Below are 25,575 nucleotides of genomic sequence, written 5' to 3' on the forward strand. Positions count from 1 at the left end.
TTTGCAAGGGCTATGTAGGTTCCCAATGTCTGGATTATTTTCCAGTAGCCACATGCAATACTTCTGCCTTATTACAACGGATGGTTTGTCTTCAAGTTCTTATCTGAATTAACACTTGAGGATTTGCTCAATGTTAAAGGGAATCTGTCTTCGGGTTTTTGCCACCTAATCTGAGAGCAGCATAATGTAGGGGCAGAGATCCTGATTCCTGCAATGTCACTTACTGAGTTGCTAATCACTGATTTATCAGCAGGAGATTATAATTACAGGACTATTTGGCGCGCTGTAGGTAGTCCAGCATATTCATGAGCTCTGTATAACCTACAGCAGGGAAAAGTGATTTTTATCAAAATGACAGCAAACAGCTCAGTAAGTGACACATCGCTGGAATCAGGGTCTCTGTCTCTACATTATGCTGCTCTCATATGGGGGAGCAAAAACCTGGTGACAGATTCCCTTTAACCTCGAGCTTCTGTTCATGGATTAGTCCTTGAAGACATTGATACCATGAAGGCTGATGATCCATGATTGATCTATTTAAGGAAAATAGGATCTAAAACGTTTGCTTTCAATTATCCTAATTTCTACCCTCCTCCTCCTCCTCCTCGATAAATTGTTTGCCGGCAATTATCTTCTGTGGAATAATCTTCCTCTCCTAGCATTTTATTAGAATGGTCCTAAGCCCTGTAAGAGGATATGCGCAGGCTTAATTAAGGATTTTATTTTCTATTTGTAATCCCGCTTTATTAGCTCGTGTTGCTGTATATCGGGTGAAGGGTGTCGCTGACATTTGCCTGACCCGGGCTGTGCTCACCACATCTGTGCCATTACATATTCCATCATTTTTGCATTAATGATTAGTCTTCTCTTTGGAAGGACAGACAGACTTGCCAACCAGCACCTTCATGAATCCCATTGGTGTCCATGGGATGCCAGATCGGGTAATGCATTTGGAACAGAAACTGTGACACCGTTATGAACAGGGTCTAAGGCAGGGGTCTCAAGCTCGGCTGGATGTATGGGCCGCACAGAGGAAAAAAAATAATTTGGGGGGCCGCATTCTTTGCAGGACAAAGTGACATTTTTATTGGTACCATATATAATATATATATATATTTTATTTTTTTTTTACACACCTTGGGATCACTGATTTTCAACATTTTCACTTGTTCATTATAGCAAAGGTGCACTTTTTTTTTTTTTTTATATTTTATCCCTTTCTTGTAACTAATAGTCTTACAATTAGCACTATATAGAAATTTTGACCAACATCTTTTAGTAATGTTCCCCATATTGTTGTAACGTGCCCATCCTTGTCCCCTTGTAGTATTGTGCCCCATCCCACAGTAATGTGCTCATCCTTGTCCCCTTGTAGTAATGTGCCCCATCCTAGTCCCCATCCCCACAGTAATGTGCTCATCTTTGTCCCCTTGTATTTGTGCCCCATCCTAGTCCCCATCCCACAGTAATGTGCTCATCTTTGTTCCCATCCTAATGTTCCCCATCCTTGTCCCCATTTTGCAGTAATGTGTTCATCCTTGTCCCCATGTTATAGTAATGTGTTCATCCTTGTCCCCATCCTATAGTAATTTACCCCATCTTATAGTAATGTTCCCCATCCTTGTCCCCTTATAGCAATGTCCCCATCCTATAGTACTGTCCCCATCCTTTAGTAATGTGCCAACCTTGTCCCCACCCTATAGTAATGTCCCCAGCATTATCACTATTCTATAGTAATGTTTCCCATCCTTATCCCCTTGTAGTAATGTCCCTATCCTACAGTAATGTGCCCACCTTGTCCCCATCCTGTAGTAATGTCCCCATCCTATAGTACTGTGCCCATCCTAGTCCCCATCCTATAGTACTGTGCCCATCCTAGTCCCCATCCTATAGTACTGTGCCCATCCTAGTCCCCATCCTATAGTACTGTGCCCATCCTAGTCCCCATCCTATAGTACTGTGCCCATCCTAGTCCCCATCCTATAGTACTGTGCCCATCCTAGTCCCCATCCTATAGTACTGTGCCCATCCTAGTCCCCATCCTATAGTACTGTGCCCATCCTAGTCCCCATCCTATAGTAATGTCCCCAGCCTTGTCCCCTTGTATTTATGTGCCCCATCCTAGTCCCCATCCCACAGTAATGTGCTCATCTTTGTTCCCATCCTAATGTTCCCCATCCTTGTCCCCATTTTGCAGTAATGTGTTCATCCTTGTCCCCATGTTATAGTAATGTGTTCATCCTTGTCCCCATCCTATAGTAATTTACCCCATCTTATAGTAATGTACCCCATCCTTGTCCCCTTGTAGCAATGTCCCCATCCTATAGTACTGTCCCCATCCTTTAGTAATGTGCCCATCCTTTAGTAATGTGCCAACCTTGTCCCCACCCTATAGTAATGTCCCCAGCATTATCCCTATTCTATAGTAATGTTTCTCATCCTTATCCCCTTGTAGTAATGTCCCTATCCTACAGTAATGTGCCCACCTTGTCCCCATCCTATAGTACTGTGCCCACCTTGTCCCCATCCTATAGTACTGTCCCCAGCCTTGCCCCCATCCTATAGTAATGTGCCCATCCTAGTCCCTATCCTATAGTAATGTCCCCATACTATAGTAATAATGTCCCCATCCAATAGTATTGTGCCCATCCTTGTAATGTCCCAATCCTATAGTAATGTCTCCAGCCTTATCCCCATCTCATAGTAATGTGCGCACTTTGTCCCCATCCTGTAGTAATGGGTCAGCAGCTCCACTCACCTTCCATAGACGCCGGAGTGAAGCTGAGGGGAGTGGTCTGTGGCCCCAGATCCACAGTGATTGGAGAGATCGGTCACAAGGCCGGTCTCTCCAATCAGAGCTGGGGGCGGGTGAAACACAGGTCACCCAGCTCCAGCCAATGATCAGGGCTATAGCTGCACTGATCCTGGCTGGATTTCAATGTTTCAGCGATTTTCAATGGCTGAAACATTAGTGGTTGTGATTGGCTGAGCGGCGTTCGTCAGCCAATCACAGCCTCCGTAGGTCCGGGGAGGAGACACCACCCCTCCTGAGGTCCCCTCCTCCCCGAATCTAAGGTATTCACCGGGGCTGCGATTTCGCCATGACATACTGGGTACGTCACGGGTCCTTAAGTACCAGGGAGCCATAATGTACCCAGTACGTCATAGGTCACTAAGGGGTTAACGTCCAACGCGCGCACACACACGCGCGCGCGCACAAACACGCGCGCGCACAAACACACGCGCGCACAAACACCATTCTTCTCACCTGTCCCGCGCCCCCTCCGCTGCCTCACCTCTGCTTCGTGCGACCCCCCCACCCAACCCCCCCCCCCCAGGCCCGTGCCTCCGGTCACTATCGCGGCAGCTGCAGTGTCACTGTCAGTGATTTATGTGAGATGATTGTATTGCCGGCGCGAGAGCGCAGCACCAGCAACACATTCATCTGACATAAAGTGCAGACAGTGGCTGCGGCCCCTGCACCAGCCGCGATAGGGAACAGGGGCACGGGCCTGGGGGCATGCGGCCCGCGTGTTTGAGACCCCTGGTCTAAGGTGACATATCGCTACGCCTCCGTAATAATGACCTCCAGGGATACCCTGCGTATGGTACATGTACAATTTCCGGTCTCGCCTTTAGCACTGGCCGGCTCTTTTCTCAGTCGGGCCATACTGCCAACATTTTGGATGGCCATGTAGGCAAATTTTCTACGATCATTAGTTCCTGGACATAACATGAGTGAGCATGACGGGCGCTGACTGAAAGCAGTTTTTTTGGGGAAAAAAGTGACTTTTGGGTGCTGTGATTGAATCGTCAGCCACCAATGGTATCCATAGATGGAAACCCAGACCAGGCTACAGATCACAGCAGTGATCGATCAGTGATTTATTAACGAGAACCTGTGATTTGTCCACTATAGGCTGCGGCCACTATCAATGAGCCCATATATACAACATTCTAGAATACTCTGCAGCCCACTTAATCCACACCTCCCCTCGCTATTCCCCGGCCTCTCCTCTCTGCGAATCCCTTCACTGGCTTGCCACTGCCCAAAAACTCCAGTTCAAAACACTAACCATGACATACAAAGCCATCCACAACCTATCTCCTCCATACATCTGTGACCTAGTCTCCCGGTACCTACCTGCACGTAACCTCAGATCCTCACAAGATCTCCTTCTCTACTCCTCTCATCTCTTCTTTCCACAATCTTATACAAGATTTCTCCCGTGCCTCCCCCATACTCTGCAACAGTCTACCCCAGCATATTGGACTATCCTACCGTGAAAAGCTTCAAGAGGAACTTGAAGACCCATCTCTTCCGAGAAGCCTACAACCTACAATAGCCCTCAGTCCAGTACACCACTGCACAACCGGCTCTGTCCTCACCTATTGTACCATCACCCATTCCCTGTAGACTGTGAGCCCTCGCGGGCAGGGTCCTCTCTCCTCCTATACCAGTCTGTTTTGTACTGTTAATGATTGTTGTTTCTATGTATACGCTTTTCATTTGTAAAGCGCCATGGAATAAATGGCGCTATAATAATAATACTGTGTGTAAGAGCCAAGGCCGCTCTGTATAACATAAGACAGCTTTTATTATACTCACCTAGGGGGCGTCCGGTCTGAAGGGTGTCGCTGCTCTCGGGTCCGGCGCCTCCTCCCTTCCGTCCATCACCGTTTTCCTTTCCAGGTCCTTGTGGATGACTCCTCCTACGTCGTCCACTCAGAATCCGCCACGGTGCTCTTGTGCACGTGCACTTCTTCTCTCTGCCCCGCTGAAGGAAGATCAATGTATTGAAATGCGCATGCGTTGGCAGTGTGTGACCTTTCCCTGCTCCTACGCATTACAGTGCTTTGCACTGCCCGCAGCAAGACAGAGAGAAGAGCTCGGGAGCGCAATGGCTGACTCTGTGTGGATGACTTACGACCGCATCATCCACACGGAGCTGGAAAAGAGGACCGCAATGGAAGGAAGAGAGGAGGCATCGGATAGAGATCAGCGATGTATCGGACCGCCCCGCAGGTGAGTATATGTCTTTTTTTTTTTTTTTTTTTTTTTTTTTTATACAGTGCAAGGATATTTTATTGTGCAGCAACTGGCACATAAGAATCAGCGGCAAATCAGGCCGGTATTGTATAAAACATACAAATACACATATAAAAGTAGTATAAAGCACAAATAAAGAAGTCTTTTTTTAATGTTATATAAATTGGTCTACAGCATTTACGTAAGGGGTTATTGGTGGCCGCAGCTTATAGGGGACAAATCTGGTGACAGGTTCCTTTTTAATTTAGTAATCCAAAATTACAGCCTTTACATACCATCCATGAAGGACAAGTCTCCTAGAATCAGTCCTCTGCTTGGCCAGATAAGAGAACCTATTGGATGCATTATTATATAAAGTGGTATACCGATCGATGCACGTGACAGTAGATTTGTATGACTATAACCAGCTCTTGATCTGGAGCAGCGCCTTCATTTGCTGTTACATTTTCTTTTGTATTCAGAAGCTTCATCCACTGTGATCACCGGGGACCAAGTATTGAACTTAGCGAGAGCCAAAGCCAAGGAGAACAAGGCCCGGCTGGAAAAGGATTTACAGAAGAAGAAAGAACTGACCAAGCTGACCTCCAGCGTGACTGTGGTGGCCGATGTCCACATCAAAGAGGAGCCGATGAGCGACGAAAGCATGGACACCTCTACGTATGAAAGCTTCAACAATGGGATGGTCAATGGTGTCCACACAGACGAGAACTCTAAGGAGTCCGTGAACGGGGAGAAGGATCCTGTCACAAAAGAACTAGTGGCGTTTGTGGAGTCCACGTTCAGGAGGCAATATGTTCTGACCATGAATGAACTTAAACGTTTATTTAATCTCCATTTAGCCAGTCTTCCTCCCGGACATATCCTATTTAGTGGCATCTCCGATAAAATGCTGCAGGAAACGGTTTTAAATTCCGGCTGTAAACAGATCATGGTGCCTGTAAGTATTGTGCGTGTGTCTGCAGACGGGTATTGTGCGTGTGTCTGCAGACAGCTGCTCTCGGGTCCAGAGTTCTTTGTTGGTAAATGTGGGGCTTTGCAAAAGCATTAGGTCTGGTTAGTGTACCTATTGTTTAGTTTTTAAACATACTACCCTCCTTACATATCTTGCAGATTTTTTCAGGTTCTGAGGCCCCCACTGATTGCTTAAAAAACTGCTTGGGGCTAGGCGGCGGGCTTGGCTCTGGGCCGTGGGGGGGTTTGGCGGCTGTGAGCTTGGCTCTGGGCCGCAGGAGGGGGTGGTCGGTCGGCGGGCTTGGCTCTGGGCCGCAGAGGCGGGCTTTCGGGCTTGGCTCTGGGCCGCAGGAGGCGGGCTTTCGGGCTTGGCTCTGGGCCGCAGGAGGCGGGCTTTCGGGCTTGGCTCTGGGCCGCAGGAGGCGGGCTTTCGGGCTTGGCTCTGGGCCGCAGGAGGCGGGCTTTCGGGCTTGGCTCTGGGCCGCAGGAGGCGGGCTTTCAGGCTTGGCTCTGGGCCGCAGGAGGCGGGCTTTCGGGCTTGGCTCTGGGCCGCAGGAGGCGGGCTTTCGGGCTTGGCTCTGGGCCGCAGGAGGCGGGCTTTCGGGCTTGGCTCTGGGCCGCAGGAGGCGGGCTTTCGGGCTTGGCTCTGGGCCGCAGGAGGCGGGCTTTCGGGCTTGGCTCTGGGCCGCAGGAGGCGGGCTTTCGGGCTTGGCTCTGGGCCGCAGGAGGCGGGCTTTCGGGCTTGGCTCTGGGCCGCAGGAGGCGGGCTTTCGGGCTTGGCTCTGGGCCGCAGGAGGCGGGCTTTCGGGCTTGGCTCTGGGTCGTGGGGAGGTTTGGCGGCTGTTAGCTTGGCTCTGGGCCGCAGGAGGCAAGCTTTTGGGCTTGGCTCTGGGCCGCAGGAGGAGGTCTTATGCTTGGCTCTGGGCCGCAGGAGGCAAGCTTTTGGGCTTGGCTCTGGGCCGCAGGAGGCAAGCTTTTGGGCTTGGCTCTGGGCCGCAGGAGGCAGGCTTTTGGGCTTGGCTCTGGGCCGCAGGAGGCGGGCTTTTGGGCTTGGCTCTGGGCCGCAGGAGGCGGGCTTTTGGGCTTGGCTCTGGGCCGCAGGAGGCGGGCTTTTGGGCTTGGCTCTGGGCCGCAGGAGGCGGGCTTTTGGGCTTGGCTCTGGGCCGCAGGAGGCAGGCTTTTGGGCTTGGCTTTGGGCTTAAGGAGGCGGGCTTTTGGGCTTGGCTCTGGGCCGCAGGAGGCGGGCTTTCGGGCTTGGCTCTGGGCCGCAGGAGGCGGTCTTATGCTTGGCTGTGGGCCGCAGGAGGCGGGCTTTCGGGCTTGCCTCTTTGCCGCAATAGGTGGGCTATCAGGATTGCATCTGGGTCACAGGAGGTGGGCTTGGCTCTGGGCCGCAGGAGGCGGGCTTTCATGCTTGGCTCTGGGCCAAGCTTTTGGGCTTGGCTCTGGGTCGCAGGAGGCGGGCTTTCGGGCTTGCCTCTTTGCCGCAATAGGTGGGCTATCAGGATTGCATCTGGGTCGCAGGAGGCGGGCTTTCGGGCTTGGCTCTGGGCCGCAGGAGGCGGGCTTTCATGCTTGGCTCTGGGCCAAGCTTTTGGGCTTGGCTCTGGGTCGCAGGAGGCGGGCTTTCGGGCTTGCCTCTTTGCCGCAATAGGTGGGCTATCAGGATTGCATCTGGGTCGCAGGAGGCGGGCTTTCGGGCTTGGCTCTGGGCCGCAGGAGGCGGTCTTATGCTTGGCTGTGGGCCGCAGGAGGCGGGCTTTCGGGCTTGCCTCTTTGCCGCAATAGGTGGGCTATCGGGATTGCATCTGGGTCGCAGGAGGTGGGCTTGGCTCTGGGCCGCAGGAGGCGGGCTTTCATGCTTGGCTCTGGGCCAAGCTTTTGGGCTTGGCTCTGGGCCACAGGAGGCGGGCTTTTGGGCTTGGCTCTGGGCCGCGGAGGGGAGGGCTTGGGACCAGGCTTTGGGCTGCAGGGGGGTTGTGTGATGTGCAGGATCTTAGACTTTTCTCCTGTACACCGCTCTTGCAGGAGCGCAGTACCTCTGAGCACACTCTGCAGGGCAGTGATTTGGTTGAGGCGATCGGTCGGGGGGGGGTTCAGCACCGCAACCCTCACAAACTTGCAGAACTGTAACGGGAGTATAAAACAAAGAAACCTAATTTGTTTCATTTTAGCGATCTAATTTCTTCAATATATTCAGGATAAATAGGTTTGGTGAAAGTCAACTTGTGCCTTCCTATTGTTTTCCTTAAGATGATCGTCACCAAATATATATCTTGTGGCCGCTTATCTCTGCCGCAGCATACAATAGCGTCATCTTTTCTTTATCGTTCCTTTGGGAGACCCAGACCATGGGTGTTTAGCTTCTGCCTCCGGAGGACACACAAAGTACTACACTTAAAAGTGTAGCTCCTCCCTCTGAGCTTATACACCCCCTGGTAGCCAGTCCTAGCCAGTTTATCGCTTTGTGTCAGGAGGCATACATCCACACATGCATTCTCATCTGATTTTGTTTGCGCGTTCGCAGAAGACCGCAGAAGGTTCTGCCACTAAGGCAGCTTCCTCATGACTCTCGGCCCGCTCCAGCCACGTCCTTAGTCGGTGGCAGGCTCTCCCACTTTGGCGACGCATGGTTAAAGCAAGTCTCCGATCAGTGGGTGAGAGACATCATATCTCACGGCTACAGGATAGAATTCTCTTCCAGCCCTCCAAACAGATTTTTTCTCTCAACTCCCCCCTGCTCCAAGGCCGCCGCCTTCTCGCAGGCCGTGGCGTCCTTGCAGGCAAACGGAGTGATTGTCCCAGTTCTCGCTCAGGAACGGTTCAGAGGTTTTTACTCAAATCTCTTCCTAGTTCCAAAAAAAAGGACGGTACCTTCCGGCCCATTTTGGATCTCAAGCTTCTCAACAAGCATGTCCGGGTGCGGCATTTTCGCATGGAGTCTCTGCGATCAGTCATTGCCTCTATGACCCAAGGGGAGTTCCTGGCGTCCATCGACATCAGAGATGCCTATCTACATGTGCCAATCGCAGTGTTACATCAGCGTTGGTTACGTTTTGCGATAGGAGAGGATCATTTCCAATTCGTGGCTCTCCCCTTCGGGTTAGCCACGGCCCCTCGGGTATTCACCAAGGTCATGGCGGCAGTGATTGCGGTCCTATACCTCCAGGGGTTAGCAGTGCTTCCTTATCTGGACGACCTTCTGGTCAAGGGTACATCCAGCGCAGACTGTCAGCGGAGTGTTTCGCTCACTCTCGCCACCCTAGCCCAATTCGGGTGGATTGTCAATCTTCCCAAATCCACTCTGACTCCGACCCAGAGTCTCACGTACCTAGGGATGCAGTTCGAGACTTTGCCGGCACTTGTGAAGCTGCCCTTAGACAAACAACTGTCACTCCGGTTGGCGGTGCGTTCTCTCCTGAGGCCCCGCCGTTATACCCTCAGGCGTCTGATGCAGGTGCTGGGTCAAATGGTGGCCTCCATGGAGGCGGTTCCCTTTGCCCAGTTCTATCTGCGTCCTCTGCAGCTGGACATTCTCCGCTGTTGGGACAAGCGGCCTTCCTCCTTACAGAGGTTAGTGGCTCTGTCGCCACGGACCAGGAGCTCTCTTCAGTGGTGGCTTCGACCCCTCTCCCTGTCCCAAGGGCGCTCCTTCCTGACTCCGTCCTGGGTGATTCTCACCACGGATGCCAGCCTATCCGGCTGGGGAGCGGTATATCTCCACCACAGAGCACAGGGCACTTGGACTCCGTCCGAGTCAGCCCTTTCAATCAATGTGCTGGAAACCAGAGCTGTGCTTCTAGCTCTCCTAGCCTTTCACCACCTGTTGGCGGGCAGGTACATTCGAGTCCAGTCAGACAACGCGACAGCGGTTGCCTACATCAATCACCAAGGCGGGACACGCAGCCGCCTGGCAATGTTGGAGGTCCAACGCATTCTTCAATGGGCGGAGGACTCCAAGTCCACCATATCCGCAGTCCACATGCCTGGCGTAGAAAACTGGGAGGCAAATTATCTCAGCCGTCAATCCGTGGACGGTGGCGAGTGGTCCCTGCACCCGGCAGTGTTTCAGTCAATCTGCCGCAAGTGGGGCACTCCGGACGTGGACCTAATGGCATCCCGTCAAAACAACAAGGTTCCGGTTTACGTGGCTCGCTCCCACGATCCTCAGGCCTTCGCCGCGGACGCTCTGGTTCAAGACTGGTCCCAGTTTCGTCTGTCCTACGTGTTTCCCCCTCTAGCTCTCTTGCCCAGAGTCCTGCGCAAGATCAGAATGGAGGGCCGTCGAGTCATCCTCATTGCACTGGACTGGCCCAGGCGAGCTTGGTATCCGGACCTGCTCCAACTGTCCGTGGAGATGCCGTGGCATCTTCCGGACCGTCCAGACCTGCTCTCGCAAGGTCCGTTTTTCCGCCCGAATTCTGCGGCACTCAAATTGACGGCGTGGCTCTTGAGCCCTGGATTTTGACGGCTTCTGGTATTCCTCCTGAAGTCATCTCCACTATGACTCGGGCCCGTAAGTCTTCCTCCGTCAAGATCTATCACAGGACTTGGAAAATTTTCCTGTCCTGTTGTCGCTCTTCCGGCCATTCTCCTTGGCCATTCTCGTTGCCGACCCTTCTCTTTTTTACAGTCCGGTCTGCAGCTAGGACTGTCCCTCAACTCTCTCAAGGGACAACTCTCAGCTCTATCAGTGCTGTTCCAGCGGCGTCTCGCCCGGCTGGCTCAGGTCCGCACCTTCATGCAAGGTGCGTCTCACATCATTCCGCCTTATCGGCGGCCCTTGGATCCCTGGGACCTTAACTTGGTCCTCACGGTATTGCAGAAACCCCCTTTCGAGCCCCTTAGGGAGGTTTCTTTGTATCGTCTTTCTCAAAAGGTGGCCTTTCTAGTTGCCATAACTTCTCTCAGGAGAGTCTCTGATTTGGCTGCGCTCTCCTCGGAGTCACCTTTTTTGGTTTTTCATCAAGACAAGGTAGTTCTCCGTCCGACCCCGGACTTTCTTCCTAAGGTGGTCTCTCCCTTCCACCTTAACCAGGATATTTCCTTGCCTTCCTTCTGTCCGGCCCCTGTTCATCGCTTTGAGAAAGCGCTGCATACTCTAGATCTGGTGCGTGCTCTCCGGATCTATGTGTCTCGCACCGCTACGCTTAGGCGGTGCACCTCTCTTTTTGTGCTAACCACAGGGCGGCGCAAGGGTCTCTCTGCTTCTAAGCCGACCTTGGCCAGTTGGATTAGATCGACCATTTCGGACGCCTACCAGTGTACTCAGGTGCCTCCCCCGCCGGGGATCAAAGCACACTCGACCAGAGCTGTCGGTGCCTCTTGGGCTTTTAGGCACCAGGCTACGGCTCAACAAGTATGTCAGGCTGCCACTTGGACTAGCCTGCATACCTTTTCGAAGCACTACCAAGTGCATGCTCATGCTTCGGCAGATGCGAGCTTGGGCAGACGCATCCTTCAGGCGGCGGTCGCCCACTTGTGAAGTTAGGTTCCGCCTACTTCTTAGTTTTTTCTGTTTATTCCCACCCAGGGACAGCTTTTGAACGTCCCTTGGTCTGGGTCTCCCAAAGGAACGATGAAGAAAAAGAGAATTTTGTTACTTACCGTAAATTCTTTTTCTTATAGTTCCGTATTGGGAGACCCAGCACCCTCCCTGTTGCCTGTTGGCAATTTTCTTGTTCCGTCTGTTATCACCGGCTGTTGTCGTGGACAGAGTCTCCGGTTGTTCCTTTTCTTACTCGGTTCTACTTGTGGGTGGCTATTCTCCTTCAGCTTTTGCACTAAACTGGCTGGGACTGGCTACCAGGTGGTGTATAAGCTCAGAGGGAGGAGCTACACTTTTAAGTGTAGTACTTTGTGTGTCCTCCGGAGGCAGAAGCTAAACACCCATGGTCTAGGTCTCCCAATACGGAACTATAAGAAAAAGAATTTACGGTAAGTAACAAAATTCTCTTTTTTTCCTGTCTGCACAATGGTGTTTCTGCTGGGTCACAAGAGACGGCTTTCTGATGGCCAGTTATAACAAAATTGCAGCAAATGCTTAAGAAGTGCACATAGCCTGAAAGGGACCTTTATGGCATATCCATAGGTTACATTATAAATGTGGGATCAGGATCTCCTTCAGTGTAGCACCTCTTTGTCACTGTTTATAGAGCATGCTCAGCTATCCTCCCATAGCAGTGAATGGAGAGACCCTCGCATGTGCAAGCAGGAGTCTTGTATTGTGAATATACAGGGAGATTCACCATCCTCCAGTGATTTTTTATTTTTTTTTTTGTCTCCCCCCCCCCCCCCCCCCCTTCCTTCTTAAAGTACTTTCACACTTGCGTTTTTTCCCTTCCGTCACAATCCGCCCTTTTGGAAAACGGTGGAATGTTTCCCATAGACTTGTATGGATGACGTATTGTGCCAAAAGTACCTGCGTTCCTTCCGCTGGCCGACGCTGCGTTGCGTTCGCTGGGCGGAAGGAACGCAGCATGTAACGTTGTTTGAGCGGCGGAATCCTCTATTTTTTTCACTGCGCATGCTCATTTTTTTTTTTTTTTTTTTTAATCACAGAAACTTTGTTTTGTCTCTCGGTGCCCGAACGTTCAGCTGAGCGCCCAGCCGCCGGTATGTGAGAGCGCGCCCGGCCGCCGGCATGAGAGCGCGCCCGGCCGCCGGCATGTGAGAGCTCGCCCAGCCGCCGGCATGTGAGAGCGCGCCCGGCCGCCGGCATGTGAGAGCGCCCGGCCGCCGGCATGTGAGAGCGCGCCCGGCCGCCGGCATGTGAGCGCGCGCCCGGCCGCCGGCATGTGAGAGCGCGCCCGGCCGCCGGCATGTGAGAGCGCGCCCGGCCGCCGGCATGTGAGAGCGCGCCCGGCCGCCGGCATGTGAGAGCGCTCAGCTGAGTGTCTGGCAGCCGGCTTTTGAGAGCGCTCAGCTGATCGTTCACAATAGTCTGCTGCCAGTAAGGCTACTTTCACACATCAGTTTTTTGCCATCAGGTTCAATCCGGAAAAAAACGGGTAAAACGGATCCGGTACCGCATCCGTTTTTTCCCCATAGACTTGCATTGTTACCGGATTGTACCGGATGGCTTTGCGTTGCATCCGTTTTTTTCCGGATGCGGCCGGAGGCAACGTAGCTTGCAACGTTTTTTTGTCCGGCAAAAAAAACGCATCGCGCCGGATACGGCGTGTTTTACAATAGAAGCCTATGGACGCCGGATCCGGCGTAATGCGGTAAAAAACGGATGCGGCCGCCGGATCCGTTTTTCTAAACTGAGCATGCTCCAATGTAATTAACAAAACGGATCCAGCCAAAAAACGGACGAAAAGGATGCAAAAACGGATGCAAACCGTATCCACCGGATCCGTTTTTTAACGGATCCGGCATAACGGATCCGTTAAAAAACGGATCCGATGGATACGGTTTTCACTTTTTTTTCAGGATCCGTTGGATCAGGAAAAAAAAGGACTGTGCCTGAATACAGAAAACTGATGTGTGAAAGTAGCCTAAAACTGTAAAGAAGAAAAAAAAAAAACTTTCCGTTTTGTACGATCCATTGTGCCATTATATGCAACGCATCCGTTGCATCCGTCACACAACACAGTGAAACGGATGCCGTTCAACACAAGTGTGAAACTAGCCTTAATTGAAATCGGTCAGCAGGTTTTTGCTATGAAATTGAGAGCAGCCTAATGTAGGGACTGAGACTTGGATTCCAGCTATGTGTCACTTATTACTGTGGCTTTGTTGTTTCAATAAAATGTGTATTTTATCAGGAGGAGATTATCACTACAGGCTAGTAGGAATAGTCCTCTTGCTGTGTAACCCCGCCCCCCACCAGTGATTGGAAACTTTGTCTACTAAGTTGCCAATTACTGGTGGGGGCGGGGTTAAGAAGTCCGCGTTCTGAGCACTGCTAGGTCTGCAGCAGAGAAAACGGATTTTTATTAGAACTGCAAGAAACAGCTCAGTAAGTGTCACATTGCTGGAGTTGGGATCTCTGTCTCTACATCATGTTGCACTCAGATTACATAGCAAACACCTGCTGACAGATTCCCTTTAATGCAGTTCACAATTGTACTCGTACAGGGAGGGGGGTAACATACCAGAATGAAAAGGGAATAGTAACCCGGCTTATTGAGCACAGGAATGTTTTCTTTGAGAGGCTCGCATTGTTCCAGGCACCTTCTCATGTAATTCGGCTAATTGGGTCACCGACACAAAAGAATTCCCTGCTATCATCTTTACATCGCATTGATTACGGAATAATGACTCGGTTAATCCTTTATTTTCCTTCAGATTTGGGTAACAGAGCGCCTATTCATAGGCTGTAAACCAGGAGCCCTGTGCTGCAAATCTCCAGGAGTCTCAGCGTATTGCAAAGTGCCAATATATAAGAAATGATATCTCTATTTTTGTATTTAGCTCCATTTAGTTTAACCTTTCTCCACCAATTATACATTTTTGTCACTAAATTATCTATAACCCACAATGTTGTGTGTACTGAGGAAATCATCCAGCCCTTTTTTTAACAGCTGTTATAGTGTCTGCCATTACTACCTCTTGCAGTACGGCATTTCACAGTCTGACTGCTCTAACTGTAAAGAACCCTTTCCTATTAATATACAGTACCTAGTTGCGGCCACTATCCGAAAATGGGGCAGCTCTGGAACTGAGCATTTGCTGGCACCGACCACAGCTGATTGGGGTGGTGTGGGGTGTTGGACCCCGGCTGATCAGACAATAATGACCTATCCGAAGCGTACGCCATCATTGTAAAAGTTGTGAACAAGCTCTCTAAATGTCCAGACTTTAGTAGTATGGTTCACCACAATGTACTGCTGATGACTTGAGTTTTGTCTTGTCTTCAGTTTCTGAGGAATTTTTTTTTTGTTCTTAGTTCCCTCCTCAGAGCACGGCTACACCTGAGGAACAAAAAGTATTTGCACTCTGGACCAGCGGGGACACGTATGACAAGGTAAGATGTAGTGCGGTGGTAAGGTGGTTGACATGCGGTGGCAGAATGGTTGACGTGCGGTGGGGGAGGATGGTTGACGTGCGGTTGGGGGTGGATGGTTGACGTGCGGTTGGGGGAGGATGGTTGACGTGCGGTTTGGGGAGGATGGTTGACGTGCGGTTTGGGGAGGATGGTTGACGTGCGGTTGGGGGAGGATGGTTGACGTGCGGTTGGGGGGAGGATGGTTGACGTGCGGTTGGGGGGAGGATGGTTGACGTGCGGTTTGGGGAGGATGGTTGACGTGCGGTTTGGGGAGGATGGTTGACGTGCGGTTTGGGGAGGATGGTTGACGTGCGGTTGGGGGAGGATGGTTGACGTGCGGTTTGGGGAGGATGGTTGACGTGCGGTTGGGGGAGGATGGTTGACGTGCGGTTGGGGGAGGATGGATGGTTGACGTGCGGTTGGGGGAGGATGGATGGTTGACGTGCGGTTGGGGGAGGATGGTTGGTTGACGTGCGGTTGGGGGAGGATGGTTGGTTGACGTGCGGTTGGGGGAGGATGGTTGGTTGACGTGCGGTTGGGGGAGGATGGTTGGGTGACGTGCGGTGGGAGGATGGTTGGGTGACGTGCGGTGGGAGGATGGTTGGGTGACGTTCGGTGGGAGGATGGTTGGGTGACGTTCGGTGGTAGGATGGAGTATGGTATCTTCTTTTTCGCTCCTAATTGGGAGACCCAGACAATTGGGTGTATAGCTACTGCCTCCGGAGGCCGCACAAAGTACTACACTTAAAAGTGTAAGGCCCCTCCCCTTCTGGCTATACACCCCCCCGTGGGAGCACGGGTCCCTCAGTTTTTGCTTTGTGCGAAGGAGGTCAGACACGCACGCATAGCTCCACTATTTAGTCAGCAGCAGCTGCTGACTATGTCGGATGGAAGAAAAGAGGGCCCATACAGGGCCCCCAGCATGCTCCCTTCTCACCCCACTTTCTGTCGGTGGTGCTTGTTAAGGTTGAGGTACCCATTGCGGGTACGGAGGCTGGAGCCCACATGCTGATTCCTTCCCCATCCCCATTAGGGCTCTGGGCGAAGTGGGATTTTACCGGTCTCCAGGTACTGAGACCGTGCTCCATCCGCAGCCCCTGGAGAAGCCGCTGGATATGGAGCTGAGTATCGTCAGGGACATGGCCCTGCTCCGTCAAGGTACTCTGTGTCCCCGTGCATACGCGCGCACACCGCAGCATTGCTGGGTGTGTTAGTGCGCCGGGGACAACAGCGCTGCTGCGCTTGTGCCATTTCCTCACTTCAGCTTAGCTGAGTGGGTAGACTCAGGGAGAACGGTCGCGCCGGCCGCTGGGACTGCGACGCGGCTGGGACTTGTGGTGCGCCGGGGACTTTCGCGCTGACCGTGCATATATCACGGCCGCGCTTATTACTACAGTCCCCAGCTTTTGCGGCCTAGTTCGTTCGTTCCCGCCTCCGCACCTGCCAGTCAGGAGGAGGGCGGGACGCTGTACAGAGCATCAGCGCTGAGGGCTGGAGTCTTTTTTACATACTCCAGCCCTCACACCAGGCACAGTAGGACGCAGTTTCCCGCACTTTGTTTGTGGCACGCCCACGGTCCGCCCCTCTTCACAGAACGCCGGCAGCCATTCCTGCCTGCACGCTGAGCTGCAGAGGGGAGACCCAGACACGGGATTCTACGGCCTCATACCCGCTGTTCAGCGGGCGGTAAGCAGCCCTCAAGGGCTCACCCCCACTTGTGCCGTTTGTATACTGAGTATTTTGTGTTTGCAAATACTTTGTACTGTACGGTCGCTGGTGATTCTCGGCTATATACCCTCCTAGATTACAAGGAGGCAACAGCATGTCGTCCGCAAAACGCAAGGGTGCCAAGGCACAGACATTATATGCTGCCTGTACCGCATGTGGGGCTGCTCTACCGGCAGGTTCCACTGACCCCCATTGTGTGCAGTGCTCGGCCCCTGTGCAACTTGCACAGCCGGGGCCTCTGCTGGACGTGACCCAGAGTGTACCACCTGTGAATGCTGTCCAGGTGACAGGAACGGAGTTTGCAGCTTTTGCTGACAGTTTGTCTATGACCATGTCAAAGATTCTTGAAACATTGCAGTCTAGACCAGTAACTCAGACCTTGGACACTGTGGCATCATTGCTCCCTGGTCCCCCTCAGCTGGAACACTTCCAAGCTCCGGGGGTGTCACATGCACCCCAGGGTGACGATTCTGACTCAGACAACAGTCCCAGACAACCTAAGCGGGCTCGTTATGAGGGGCCCTCAACTTCGTCTCACTGGTCAGGATCCCAGCGGGACGAATCTATGGGTGATGAGGCGGATGTAACTGATCAAGATTCTGATCCTGGGACCGCTCTCAATCTGGATACACCGGATGGTGACGCCATAGTGAATGATCTTATAGCGTCCATCAATAGGATGTTAGATATTTCCCCGCCAGCTCCTCCTGCGGAGGAGGCAGCTTCACAGCAGGAGAAATTCCATTTCAGATATCCCAAGCGTAAATTAAGCACTTTTCTGGACCACTCTGACTTTAGAGATGCAATCCAGAAACACCACGCTTATCCTGAGAAGCGGTTTTCTAAACGGCTTAAAGATACACGCTATCCTTTTCCCCCTGACGTGGTCAAGGGTTGGACCCAGTGTCCCAAGGTGGACCCTCCAATCTCCAGGCTTGCAGCTAGATCTTTAGTTGCAGTAGAAGATGGAGCGGCACTTAAAGATGCCACTGACAGGCAGATGGAGCTCTGGCTGAAATCCATCTATGAAGCTATTGGAGCGTCGTTGGCGCCAGCTTTTGCAGCCGTATGGGCACTCCAAGCCATTTCAGCTGGGCTTATACAAGTCGACTCGGTCACACGTACATCTGCCCCGCAGGTGGCACCATTGACCTCTCAAATGTCTGCATTCGCGTCTTACGCGATTAATGCTGTCCTGGACTCTACGAGCCGTACGGCGGTGGCGTCAGCCAACTCCGTGGTTTTGCGCAGAGCCCTGTGGTTGAGAGAATGGAAGGCAGATTCTGCTTCCAAGAAGTCCTTAACCAGTTTGCCTTTTTCTCGTGACCGATTGTTTGGGGAGCGTTTGGATGAAATCATCAAACACTCCAAGGGTAAGGACTCATCCTTACCTCAACACAGACAAAACAAGCCCCAACAAAGGAGGGGTCAGTCTGGTTTTCGGTCCTTTCGAGGCTCAGGCAGGTCCCAATTCTCCTCGTCCAAAAGGACTCAAAAGGATCAGAGAGGCTCAGATTCTTGGCGGACTCAGTCACGCCCAAAAAAGACAGCAGGAAGAACCGTTACCAAGACGGCTTCCTCATGACTTTCAGCCTCCTCTCTCCGCATCCTCGGTCGGTGGCAGGCTCTCCCGCTTTGGCGACATTTGGCTGTCACAGGTCAAAGACCGTTGGGTGAGGGACATTCTGTCTCGCGGGTACAGGATAGAGTTCAGCTCTCGTCCTCCAACTCGTTTCTTCAGAACTTCCCCACCGCCCGACCGAGCCAATGCTCTGCTGCAGGCGGTGGCCGCTCTAAAGGCGGAAGGAGTGGTGACTTCCGTTCCTCTTCAGGAACAAGGTCACGGTTTTTACTCCAATCTGTTTGTGGTGCCAAAGAAGGACGGGTCCTTTCGGCCCGTCCTGGATCTAAAGTTGCTCAACAAACACGTAAAAACCAGGAGGTTCCGGATGGAATCTCTACGCTCCGTCATAGCCTCAATGTCTCAAGGAGATTTCTTAGCATCAATAGACATCAAAGATGCTTATCTTCACGTGCCGATTGCGCCAGAGCATCAGCGTTTTCTACGCTTCGTTATAGAAAGCGAACACCTGCAGTTCGTAGCGTTACCTTTCGGGCTGGCAACAGCCCCTCGGGTCTTCACCAAGGTCATGGCAGCAGTAGTAGCTGTCCTGCACTCGCAGGGTCACTCCGTGATCCCGTATTTGGACGATCTACTTATAAAGGCACCCTCTCAAGAGGCATGCCAACACAGTCTGGACGTGGCACTGAAGACTCTCCAGAGTTTCGGGTGGATTATCAACTTTTCAAAGTCAAATCTAACCCCGACCCAATCACTAACATATCTTGGCATGGAGTTTCATACTCTCTCAGCGATAGTGAAGCTTCCACTGGACAAGCAGTGCTCTCTGCAGACAGGGGTGCAATCTCTCCTGCAGAACCAGTCCCACTCCTTGAGGCGCCTCATGCATTTCCTAGGGAAGATGGTGGCAGCAATGGAAGCAGTCCCTTTCGCGCAGTTTCATCTGCGCCCTCTACAATGGGACATTCTCCGCCAATGGGACGGGAAGTCGACGTCCCTCGACAGGGATGTCTCCCTCTCTCAGGCAGCCAAGGACTCTCTCCGATGGTGGCTTCTTCCCACCTCATTGTCAAAAGGAAAGTCGTTCCTACCCCCATCCTGGGCGGTGGTCACGACAGATGCGAGCCTATCAGGGTGGGGAGCAGTGTTTCTTCACCACAGGGCTCAGGGTACGTGGACTCAGAGAGAGTCCACCCTTCAGATCAATGTTCTGGAAATCAGAGCAGTCTATCTTGCTCTGCGAGCCTTCCAACAGTGGCTGGAGGGCAAGCAGATCCGGATTCAGTTGGACAATTCCACAGCGGTGGCGTACATCAACCACCAAGGGGGAACACGCAGTCGGCAAGCCTTTCAAGAAGTCCGGCGGATTCTGACGTGGGTGGAAAACACAGCATCCACCATATCCGCAGTTCACATCCCAGGCGTGGAAAACTGGGAAGCAGACTTTCTCAGTCGCCAGGGCATGGATGCAGGGGAATGGTCCCTTCACCCGGACGTGTTTCAGGAGATCTGTCGCCGCTGGGGGATGCCGGACGTCGACCTGATGGCGTCACGGCACAACAACAAGGTCCCGGTTTTCATGGCACGGTCTCACGATCACCGAGCTCTGGCGGCAGACGCCTTAGTTCAGGATTGGTCGCAGTTCCGACTACCTTATGTGTTCCCACCTCTGGCATTGTTGCCCAGAGTGCTCCGCAAAATCAGGTCCGACTGCCGTTGCGCCATTCTCGTCGCTCCAGACTGGCCAAGGAGGTCGTGGTACCCGGATCTGTGGCATCTCACGGTAGGACAACCGTGGACGCTACCAGGCCGTCCAGACTTGCTGTCTCAAGGGCCGTTTTTCCATCTGAATTCTGTGGCCCTGAACCTGACTGTGTGGCCATTGAGTCCTGGATCCTAGGGACCTCAGGTTTATCTCATGATGTTGTTGCCACCATGAGACAGGCTAGGAAACCATCCTCCGCCAAGATCTACCACAGAACGTGGAAGATATTCTTATCTTGGTGCTCTGCTCAGGGAGTTTCTCCCTGGCCATTTGCAGTGCCTATTTTTCTTTCCTTCCTGCAGTCTGGGTTGGAAAAAGGTTTGTCGCTTAGCTCCCTTAAAGGACAAGTCTCTGCGCTATCCGTATTCTTTCAGAAGCGCCTGGCGCGACTTCCTAAGGTACGCACGTTCCTGCAAGGGGTTTGTCATATCATTCCCCCTTACAAGCGGCCATTGGAACCCTGGGATCTGAACAAGGTTCTAATTGCTCTCCAGAAGCCACCTTTCGAGCCTATGAAGGAGATTTCCTTTTCTCGGCTTTCACAGAAAGTGGCTTTTCTGGTGGCGGTCACGTCTCTTCGGAGAGTGTCAGAGCTGGCGGCGTTATCTTGCAAATCTCCCTTCCTGGTGTTTCACCAAGACAAGGTAGTACTGCGTCCAATTCCAGAGTTTCTTCCCAAGGTGGTATCTTCCTTTCATCTCAATCAGGATATCACTTTACCATCTTTGTGTCCGCATCCAGTTCACCAATTTGAAAAGGGTTTGCATCTGTTGGACCTGGTGAGAGCACTCAGGATCTACATTTCCCGCACGGCGCCTCTGCGCCGTTCGGATGCACTCTTTATCCTGGTCGCTGGTCAGCATAAAGGGTCGCAAGCTTCCAAATCCACCCTTGCGCGGTGGATCAAGGAACCAATTCTTCACGCCTACCGTTCTGCTGGGCTTCCGACTCCTTCTGGACTGAAGGCCCATTCTACCAGAGCCGTGGGTGCGTCCTGGGCATTACGGCATCAGGCTACGGCTCAGCAGGTGTGCCAGGCGGCTACCTGGTCGAGTCTGCACACTTTTACCAAGCATTATCAGGTGCATACCTACGCTTCGGCGGATGCCAGCCTAGGTAGACAAGTCCTGCAGGCGGCGGTGGCCCACCTGTAAGAAAGGGCTGCCTGACAGCCCGATCACGAGGTATTCTTTTACCCACCCAGGGACTGCTTTTGGACGTCTCAATTGTCTGGGTCTCCCAATTAGGAGCGACAAAGAAGAAGGGAATTTTGTTTACTTACCGTAAATTCCTTTTCTTCTAGCTCCAATTGGGAGACCCAGCACCCGCCCTGTTTTTTCTTAGGGTATTTGTTTTTCGGGTGCACATGTTGTTCATGTTGATAAGTTACGTTCTCCGATATTGTTTATCGGATTGAATTTGTTTTTGAAACAGTTATTGGCTTTCCTCCTTCTTGCTTTTGCACTAAAACTGAGGGACCCGTGCTCCCACGGGGGGGTGTATAGCCAGAAGGGGAGGGGCCTTACACTTTTAAGTGTAGTACTTTGTGCGGCCTCCGGAGGCAGTAGCTATACACCCAATTGTCTGGGTCTCCCAATTGGAGCTAGAAGAAAAGGAATTTACGGTAAGTAAACAAAATTCCCTTCTTCTCTGAACTGATGACTGATCTCCATTTAATGAACTGTTCACACTAGAGACGCACATAAAGGGGGGTTCCAGCCTAAACCTGGTATCACGTGTCCACTAGATCGGTGGACTCTCATTGATCCCAGATGGAGACAGTTGTGTTCTTTGTTCCTCCATGGCCAGAAGATGAGTGGTGTAGCCTGCTGGCTCCTGCAAATGAATTCTCACCTCTCTAACACCTAGATCTCGGCTTCTCTAGTAGCGGCTTTTCTCACCAAGAGCATAAAGGATGGGCAGTCTGACATCGGACATGCCCGATCCTTCTCTTCCTTGACACTTGATTTCAATGGGTTTCTCCACCATTGTGCCTGTAGCCGTACATGGTCATCTGCCCCCTGCTGGTTAATATGAACCATTACATATTTCTGCCATAGGAAAGACAAACCCTGCTGGAACTGTTCTCCAAGGTCCACAGGATGCGGAGGAACGCGATCCAGACACGGATGAGCCAGGAGTTTGGGGAAAGTCTCAGTAAGCCTCAGCTGGACAAGGTGCTGAAGGTAAGAAGTGTGAAAGCAAGGAGACGTCTTGTAAGCACCGTTCTGTCAAGTGTGATAATTGGCTTAACTGCTAAGTTCTGTGTTTACCAGCAGTGATTTCTTTAACTCTTCTCATGCCGAAAGGCTTCTCGCTATGCTCTCACTACATTGTACAATGCGTACAGCGACGCATTGGGACACACAAAATACCGCAAGTGACACTACCTCCAACACTGACGAGCAAAAGGGTAACAATGTTTTGTACTTCTGACTTTCAGGCTCCATATCTCACCATCCACTACAGCTTTGAGCGTGCAACTACCTTCATTTTATGGAAAATCATCTTGGCCATCTCATACATAAATTTGACTTGCAACTATTTAGCACATAATTAGTTATGCAGATTCTTGTCAAGTCTCTGCATTGTTACTGTTTTGCTCCTGGTGATGGAACAATCTTCCTGTATACTACAAATTGCAACCTGTTCTAACATTCCCTAATAGGAAAACCTTGCAGAAATGCTCATTGCTTTTTAAGGGGTTGTATGGCCTTGGGGTACAAGTCAGCAGTCACTCTTTAACTGCAGGTTTATGAATCCTCACAGGACACAGTGCGCACACTGTTAGGATTCTACGGGAACAGTATGTCAAGTGACCGTACGTATGCGAGGGCATACTTCTGGCCACATTCTGACTTGACATTAGACCATATATTTGTATTGCGCAAGGCGCACATATCTAGTCCGCACGTGACTGCATCTTTCCAAACCACATACCTGTGGTCACACACCCACAAGCAGCCGGCACTGTAATCTGAGATTCCTGACGGCGCGCGCACTGAGAATTCCAATTTTGCAGCTACATAGCGATTGCCGACTTGTATCCCAAGGCAGGACAACCCCTTTAAGAGGGGTCACTTACTTCTGATCATTAGATGGGTTTGTTATGACCATATTATAAGGGACCTGTCACATGGAAAAACATTATTAACCTGCATGTATGGGGTTAATCTGCAGGTTAATAGCATTTGGAACCTGCACATTAAACCCCGCTGCCAGCAGGAAATTAACTTTAATCCTCCCGGCAGCATTTTGGATTCAGTCATGGAGGCGGCGCTGGTCAGCTTCAGTCACCACTCTGTGTATGGAGAGCGGTGGTGCCCCGGCACTGACTAACAGCTTCCTCTAATGCTGAGCGGTTGTCAGTCAGTGTGGGGGAGGGGGGGCAGCGACCGCCACTGTCAACATACACAGAACGGTGACTAAACCCTTGTTGATGACGCCCCATGACTGAAATCAGAACACTGCCCGGAGGATTGATTTTCTCCCGGTTGCGGGGTTTAACATGCAGGTGTCAGGCAGGTTTGGAGTGCTATTAACCTGCCGATTAACCCCATCTATGCAGGTTAATAGTGTGTTTAGGTTCCTTTTAATGGGCAATGCAAGCAATGTGTGGTCTGCTTTAAACATTCATTTTGCCTATATAACCGCACCCTTTTCTGGTGTCGCCAGTCTTTATCCTCAGTCTGATTTCCCGCTTTTAGACCTGCACATTCACACTAGGTCTAGCTTTCGAGGTTGCACGAATTAGCCTGACTCGCCTGCATGAGACAAGTAGTAGTCCAGTAGCCATAATTTTCTGTTGATAACACACTGGTTGTAGTGAAGCTACGGCAGACAGCCCAATAAGTGACACATGGCTGGAATCAGGCTCTCTACTTCATACTGCAGTAAGATTAAATAACAAACTCTCTTTTAAGATGGCATTAGATAACTGCAAACATTGCCATAGGCAGATTATATTACCTACTAGCTGTAGCACCCGGTGTTGCCCAGGATAGTAACTGTCTCTGTGTTTCTCTCCCAGTATCTGTCTCTCTCGATCTTTGTCTCTCTCTTTCCTTGTCTGTCTCTGTCTCTCTCTTTCCTTGTCTGTCTCTCTCTTTCCTTGTCTGTCTCTGTCTCTCTCTTTCCTTGTCTGTCTCTGTCTCTCTCTTTCCTTGTCTGTCTCTGTCTCTCTCTTTCCTTGTCTGTCTCTGTCTCTCTCTTTCCTTGTCTGTCTCTCTTTCCTTGTCTGTCTCTCTTTCCTTGTCTGTCTCTCTTTCCTTGTCTGTCTCTCTTTCCTTGTCTGTCTCTCTTTCCTTGTCTGTCTCTTTCCTTGTCTGTCTCTCTTTCCTTGTCTGTCTCTTTCCTTGTCTGTCTCTCTTTCCTTGTCTGTCTCTCTTTCCTTGTCTGTCTCTCTTTCCTTGTCTGTTTGCCTCTTTCCTTGTCTGTTTGCCTCTTTCCTTGTCTGTTTGCCTCTTTCCTTGTCTGTTTGCCTCTTTCCTTGTCTGTTTGCCTCTTTCCTTGTCTGTTTGCCCCTTTCCCCGTCTGTCTGTCTCTTTCCCCCTCTGTCTGTCTCTTTCCCCCTCTGTCTGTCTCTTTCCCCCTCTGTCTGTCTCTTTCCCCCTCTGTCTGTTTCCCCGTCTGTCTGTCTGTCTCTTTCCCCCTCTGTCTGTCTCTTTCCCCGTCTGTCTGTCTCTTTCCCCCTCTGTCTGTCTCTTTCCCCCTCTGTCTGTCTCTTTCCCCCTCTGTCTGTTTCCCCGTCTGTCTGTCTGTCTCTTTCCCCCTCTGTCTGTCTCTTTCCCCGTCTGTCTGTCTCTTTCCCCGTCTGTCTGTCTCTTTCCCCGTCTGTCTGTCTCTTTCCCCGTCTGTCTGTCTCTTTCCCCGTCTGTCTGTCTCTTTCCCCCTCTGTCTGTCTCTTTCCCCCTCTGTCTCTCTCTTTCCCCCTCTGTCTCTCTCTTTCCCCCTCTGTCTGTCTGTCTGTTTCCCCGTCTGTCTGTCTGTCTCTTTCCCCGTCTGTCTGTCTCTTTCCCCGTCTGTCTGTCTCTTTCCCCCTCTGTCTGTCTCTTTCCCCCTCTGTCTGTCTCTTTCCCCGTCTCTGTCTGTCTGTCTCTTTCCTTGTCTGTCTCTCTTTCCTTGTCTGTCTCTCTTTCCTTGTCTGTCTCTCTTTCCTTGTCTGTCTCTCTTTCCTTGTCTGTCTCTCTTTCCTTGTCTGTTTGCCTCTTTCCTTGTCTGTTTGCCTCTTTCCTTGTCTGTTTGCCTCTTTCCTTGTCTGTTTGCCTCTTTCCTTGTCTGTTTGCCTCTTTCCTTGTCTGTTTGCCTCTTTCCCCGTCTGTTTGCCTCTTTCCCCGTCTGTCTGTCTCTTTCCCCCTCTGTCTGTCTCTTTCCCCCTCTGTCTGTCTCTTTCCCCCTCTGTCTGTCTCTTTCCCCCTCTGTCTGTTTCCCCGTCTGTCTGTCTGTCTCTTTCCCCCTCTGTCTGTCTCTTTCCCCGTCTGTCTGTCTCTTTCCCCCTCTGTCTGTCT

General features: G+C 51.6%; 1 protein-coding gene across 1 annotated transcript in view; it reads left to right on the top strand.

The window, feature by feature from the left end:
• POLR3E (RNA polymerase III subunit E) overlaps positions 1-25,575 on the top strand; it is a 189,131-nt gene that overhangs the window by 157,956 nt on the left and 5,600 nt on the right. Inside the window, exons 18-20 of the mRNA XM_075318009.1 lie at positions 5,512-5,987; positions 14,895-14,972; positions 22,129-22,254. Coding sequence (XP_075174124.1) covers positions 5,512-5,987; positions 14,895-14,972; positions 22,129-22,254 — 680 coding nt within the window. The remainder of the gene's footprint in view (positions 1-5,511; positions 5,988-14,894; positions 14,973-22,128; positions 22,255-25,575) is intronic.

Source organism: Anomaloglossus baeobatrachus, chromosome 7 (genome assembly GCF_048569485.1).
Source record: "Anomaloglossus baeobatrachus isolate aAnoBae1 chromosome 7, aAnoBae1.hap1, whole genome shotgun sequence".
NCBI classification, from domain to species: Eukaryota; Metazoa; Chordata; class Amphibia; order Anura; family Aromobatidae; genus Anomaloglossus; species Anomaloglossus baeobatrachus.